The following is a 6,258-nucleotide window of genomic DNA, read 5'->3' on the forward strand; positions in this document are numbered from 1 at the left end:
ATCAGAGATGCTGTTACACAATGGAGTTGTGTATATTGTAGTACTTCTCCATGAAATCACAAATAAAACATATTTTTTGTAATACACTGTTGATATCATGCTGACTTGTGGCTTCCACACAGCTACATCTAACAGCTAGTGGTAAGTCTACCTGGGATAATCCAACATTATGACTAAAAATTTAAATCCTATATTCAGAATAGGAATTGGATTTTCTCTTCCATAACCTCAGTGTTGTACATAGCATTAGTTTGGCTAGAATATACTGCAATATCCACTCCTGTTGCAGACAAGCTGACATACATCCAACAGTTTCTAGTCAATGGCACCATTACATAAGAATTTGACATAAGCACACACTGAAAACTACTGGTAAATGGACACATATTACAATATGAGAAGGGGAGTTCAGACGGGCCAACCACCATAGGTGGGCGAGAAATGACAGAAACTGAAACCGTAAAATTGCAGCACACACTGGGAGAAAAAAGAAAGAGTCTGGGGCTGTCTGAATGTGCCTGAAGATAAAAGAGAAAAAGAAGATGCAGGATGCACATCATTACACAAAAACAAGTTGCTAATGCAAAATGCTTGCATGTACATGAAGATAAGTCATATGAAATATGGTCTAAATGTTAATGAATCAGAGGAAGCAATATTGTTATAGGAAGCCACAAGTAGTTTCTTACATTAATAATTAAAACAGGTATAATTAATAATTTAGCAATATTTTGTTTGCCCTACATTGCCAAGAAAGTATTCAAGTCATCAAGCCTTTTTTCTAGTCTTCAATAACATGAGTCCACTATGAACTAATTTTCCTTGTGGTTCTTTAAATGTCGCAGACAAAAAACAAAACTCTTCAGATGTTATTTTCTAAGGGAGTGAAGTACTTTTGGCTCACACAATCCAAAATGGACTCTGCGTGAAGTTCACATGCTGTCCCTTACCTTCAGTAAGGTTGAGGTTACCCCTTCGGGTCAAATAACTCAGGTGGACTATAAACCTTACTGTTACAAATGCAAGCAAGCAGCCTGTATTATCCTCCAGATGACCAAATAACCTGTCCAGATGTTTTACTGCGTTCTGCAGAGAGCATGATGGGAACAGACCTCTGTGATCATGAAGTGGGTGAAGTGAGTGAAGTGAGTAAATAGATATTCAGAAGTTTACATGAATAATATTCTGCTTTCTTGAGTCAGCCTCAGTGATGTGTGCTTTCATCTGTTTTCTTTTCTCTACACTTATGAAAAGCAATTTATGAATTCAACCTGCCAGTTGTATTAATACTCAGATGATATGGTGTTAGTTGGTCTCATGTTGCATTCAGGTGGATCCAGGCAGACGGAGAATATCTGCTGGACACTGGAAAAAGCAAGCAAGCAGTCCGACTGTCCGACTTGTCAGCTAAAATGATAACTCACAAGCAGATTTCATGAGTGCAGCTGACTAATGTAAGCTAATGCTAACTCCTTGAGTTGGCTGAGAAGTCTCCATGTTTTAAAACATGAACCTTGTGAAAGTGTATATGCACCAGGCAGCTGCACACATAATGTTAATGCTAAAAGACTGAAGCTAAAGCTATCATACATTTCAGCAAACATTCGTCTGATGGTAAAATACAGCAGGTGTATCTACATGATAGATGACAGAAAAATACTCAATAACATGGACAAAAGAAGCTATTTATATATATAAATATTTATGGAATAGATACAAAAATATGAATTAGGGTGTTGATATTAATACTTTTTTGGTATGGTGATGATTTGGTGATGAAAGAACGGAATTTTCCCAGTTCTCCAGAATGGTGATATAAATGTATACACCCAGGAAATAGTTCTGTTGTGCATTTTCATGATTTATTATTTAAGCTAAAATTAAATTTAAATTAAGCTTTTAACAAAATAAAAGTAGGCTACATACAAAAGGAAACAATGCACATTTAAATTTACTCATCAAACGGTTGGTTGAAATTAAGGTCCTGCATCTCACTGGACAGGTAACCAATCATACTTTAATATAATGGGGTGGCACATAAGGTAGCCACTTAGATTTCAGGGGTGGCCAGTGCCCTCCCATGCCCCTGCCAGACTCTTGTGTGTTGCAAAATCTTGATCCTGTGCTGGAGCATGCCTCTCTGTGTTGTTTTTACAGCATTTAACTCCCTCATTCTCAAAAAAGAAGACTTTGAATGATGCTGGTGGGTTTCATGTTGTGAAATCCGACTTTCAGTGTGGTTTTGGTCACATCCATGCATGTGCAGCAACCACCAAACATCTCATGGCCTGACACTGGCACCTTGTAATGCAGGCAATGAATCTGCATCTAACGTGAAATTCCTTTTATTGGCCATAGGGTGGAGACACTGAGCGATTGTACATGAGTCATTTGGTATGACAGTGCTAGAAATTTCTAGGTCACAAATACACCCTGTGATAGTATGCATTTATAATGAGCAAACATGATGTTAATAAAATAAGACATTGCTTCATATTCTTTTTAAAAATAATTTGAGATGTACCTTTTCAAAATAAGTGAACAGATATATATGTTTTTTGGACAAAGCACATGACAAGAATCACTCTACACTCTGTGGAAGTCATGTAAAATATATAAAAGCAGCTTTTAAAGTGGAAGCCAAAGGAAGAATACTACATACAGAAACATTAAGGGCAAACTAGGGCAGGAGTGGAGCTCTGGAAATGAGACAAAGATGAGAGAGAACGAAAGGAGACAAGGTCATAACACCTTGCTGAGAAAAACAATGATGCTGACCGAGTTTTGCCTCAGCCCCTGGCAGCCCCGAGTCTTCCATCAGGCACTGCAGAGGAGAAAGACGAATCAGCGCTGTCTGGTCCACCCTCGTCCCTCCCACTCTTTCCCTCCCTACTTCTCTGTCTCGCTCCCACCTCACCTCAGAAGTGTGATGCTCTGCAGTGCTGCACACTGAGGAATCTGCCACACCGTCAGCTGAATATTCCCCCGGCCAGGCAAGAGCACGCAGGCAGGAGCTGCTACATCATCCATCCCCGACGGGAGGTAAGATTCAATAAGAGGACCAGGGTCATATCGGGGAGATGGGAGGAATATGGTGGAGCATGTAGGGAATGATGACAGAAAATACCTGCATGCAGAGATACGTAAACATTAATCTATAACTTAACAATAAAAGCTCATTATATATTTAGTATTAGGCTTAGAATGCTGATAAATACAAGACTATGTCAGGGGCATTGGGAAATGTGAGGAATAATGTAACCAACCTGGCATTAAACCAGAAAGAAGAAAATATCTGTGTCATCTTTTGCTCCAAAATATGTCCAGTCATTAGATTTGGCCACAGGTGGGCTCCGAGTCCTGGACGAGAGGACATTTAGATCAGAGCTGCTCAACCTTGTTGGACCAAAACAACACAGGCATCTTTACTGTATCAAAAAAAAATTAGTCTTTAGATCTTTGCTCAGTTGTAACCAGAACAGATCACTAAATTATGTGTTATGTTTTTTAAACTGTTATTCTTAAAATGAATCTAAATTAATGTGTTAAATTCAACAGCCCTAAGATAGCTCGGTGAAATCGAAACCTAGGAAAGTGTTCACTTGCACTCGAAATTCGTTCTTGTAAATTTCTGACCAGCCACAACAATTTTATTATATTTAATTAGATCATGCTAAACTAGGGTCATAGCAAGGATGGCAAGTCATCTTTTAGGAGGCTTTCACATCAGGGACGCATGTTCGGATCCAAGTTCACTTGACCCCAACGTCCAGTTCATCTGATTTGTGTGAACAGTGCGTACTGTGCCCAGACAGAGTCTATTGATCTGTGCCCTTTAAAAAGGTGATCTCGAGTGTGGTTCATTTGTAGCATCAGTTGTGAAAGCTAACTGTACCAAAACAAGGAAGCAGACTGCTAGTGGGATGCAATTAACCAGCTTTTTGACACTGCATGACACTGCATTACCAGCAGGCAAGTAGGGAGGTATTGCAATTGTACTCAGGCACGATATGAAGTAATCGTACCAAATGTGAAAACACCCTAAGATACATAAGATGTTGCCCAGGAAAGCGTCAACTCTTGCTGCATTCACTTGCACCTGGACATCAGAATTTTGCTCGTGTAATGTTCCAACCAGCCAGAACTTATCATATATATTTTATTGAATTATATCGTCTAAAACTGGGGTGGCAGCAAGGGGTGACAAAGCATCTTTTAGGGCAGCAGCTGCCACCCCATGCCACCCCTGGCTAATTGAGAAGCACTGACTAAAATGGATCATACCTCAATTTGGTGTGTCACTGCTAAACCAGTCTTTATAATTTATAGTTCTAAATACTCTTTGCAAACGGATTTTCTTTCTCACATTTCCCCTCCTTTTTTTCCCTCAAAGTTGGATGGGTGCTTTTCCATCATGTTCAAGTCTCTGTTTGTGTTCGGAGTGCTGGGAGGTGAGAATTATTCGTATCTGGAGACTTTTACTTCAATTTCAAATAATGTATATGCTCTCATTTCTTCTGTGCATCTCACTTGTCCTTCTCTGCTTCACCCCCAGTGTTGCTGATCCCAGCACAATGTGATCTGATCTCTGTGTGTATCGAAGATGACAATGACCTGAGAGTGGACTGTATGGTCGAGCCCAAGCCCAACAAGATCAACAGCTATGAGTTCTCCTGGTCCTCTGGAAACAAAGAGTCCCTCATTAACACCAATGTGTCCGGTTCATCGGCGGAGGCCCAGTTCAAAGACATAAGCTCTGTGGTGGAGCTGGATGAGTCTCAAGGCTACAGAATGACCCTGACCGGCTACACAGACAAACTCCCACACAACACCACCTACATGTGCAAAATATCCGGGGAGGTTGCCAGAATCACTGTGGAGAAAGGTAGGTGGACTGACTCTGTGTGTGTGCGTGTGTGGATTTGAAGGAGTGAGCATGAGAATAAGTGAGTGGGAGACAAATTCAAAAGGTTTTTGTCAACTGTTTTCATCCCACTTTTCTTCCTCTGCAGATCAACTTGCCACGTGCTCTGCTGTGAGCGTGTTTCTGCAAAGCTCCTGCTCCTGGATCATTTGTCTGCTGATTTTCTTCTACCAAACACACAGCTAAAATGACAAAAACAACATGCAGGCTTGTGCTGGCACACACACACACACACACACATACCTAACTGCGCCTACGCATCTGTCCACATCTGGAAACATCCCCACAAGAACACCCACACGTTGAGAAGATGTTGTCATTAGCTTGCAAATGTCTCCCCTTCATTTGTTCTCTTCCCAAGTGCACTGAAATGTTTTCGTAACTTTGACAATATAGAATGAAGATGACTCAAAGATAATCGAACAGAAATGTTTGTAGATGTGCTTTTTGCTGCAGAAGCACGCACAGCTGTATGTGTATCAATACACTGAGTAACTTAACATGTAAATAATACTCTGGAAGCTGCAGCATTTGTTTTCAATAAAGGGATGCTGTTTAGCCACTCATTGACTTGTGTGTGAATTCATTGTTCATAAGAGTGGGACAGAAGTACTACCAGGTGGAAATGACCAATCAAGGAAACATCTGGGTTCAGTCAAGGACACAAACATACATACATGCATATGCACATGCAAATGTACACACATACACATACACAGATGAGACTATGAAAGGAGGTCGCACATCTTTATTGTAGCTTTCTATTTGTCAAATAAACTGCTCCTGCTTCCTGTCTCTGTCTCATCTTTGCATTAACTGTCATTTCCGACCACAGTTACAGAGCTCTTGAGATGATCTGCAGCATGAGCTCTCAGCCTTTTGTAACTAAAAGCCCACTTCCGAGTGCTCCCATATCTCAGTTATAGAGCGTTCGCCCCACGTACTGAGGCTGTTGGTCCTCTGCAGCAGTCGCTGGTCTGATTCCCGCCTGTGACCCCTTTGCTACATGTCATTCCCCCTCTCTTTACCCCCTTTCCTGTCATATCTGCAGCTGTTCCTATCCAAATAAAAGTGAAAAGCCCACTTCTGATTGTTAAAGACCCCCTCCTGTGAAAATTCTGCTTTTAACCTTGATAAAAGCTTAATGAATCCTTAAATGAAGGCAAGGTGTAGAGCTGTAAGTGAGCTATATGTTAATGTATGAGATCTAAACTTGAGTGATATTTGAGTAAGATTATAATTTATTTTGGAATGATGTTGATGTCTGGATGATGCTGGTGTGTTGTGCTGTTTGATGGTGATCATGCTGGAATATTTTGTTTGTAGTTAATGTG

The 6,258-nt window shown here is 40.6% G+C and overlaps 1 protein-coding gene across 1 annotated transcript; it reads left to right on the forward strand.

Moving 5' to 3' along the window:
- The first annotated feature begins 2,917 nt into the window (after positions 1-2,917).
- On the forward strand, positions 2,918-5,490 carry LOC146318991 (uncharacterized). Its single transcript, XM_084730329.1, has 4 exons — positions 2,918-3,042; positions 4,394-4,451; positions 4,556-4,885; positions 5,013-5,490. The coding sequence occupies exons 2-4, from the start codon at positions 4,415-4,417 to the stop codon at positions 5,108-5,110; spliced, it is 465 nt and encodes a 154-aa protein (XP_084586455.1). The 5' UTR covers positions 2,918-3,042; positions 4,394-4,414; the 3' UTR covers positions 5,111-5,490.
- The last annotated feature ends 768 nt before the right edge of the window (positions 5,491-6,258 follow it).

Source organism: Lutjanus erythropterus, chromosome 11 (genome assembly GCF_056507025.1).
Source record: "Lutjanus erythropterus isolate fLutEry1 chromosome 11, fLutEry1.hap2, whole genome shotgun sequence".
Classification (NCBI taxonomy): Eukaryota; Metazoa; Chordata; class Actinopteri; order Lutjaniformes; family Lutjanidae; genus Lutjanus; species Lutjanus erythropterus.

What these genes read in the sequence shown, in the direction of transcription:
- LOC146318991 (XM_084730329.1), top strand. Translation starts at nt 4,415, where the DNA reads ATGTTCAAGTCTCTGTTTGTGTTCGGAGTGCTGGGAG. An exon ending in TGTGTTCGGAGTGCTGGGAG is followed by an intron (nt 4,452 to 4,555) that starts GTGAGAATTATT and finishes CTTCACCCCCAG; the next exon opens with TGTTGCTGATCCCAGCACAA. An exon ending in CAGAATCACTGTGGAGAAAG is followed by an intron (nt 4,886 to 5,012) that starts GTAGGTGGACTG and finishes CTTCCTCTGCAG; the next exon opens with ATCAACTTGCCACGTGCTCT.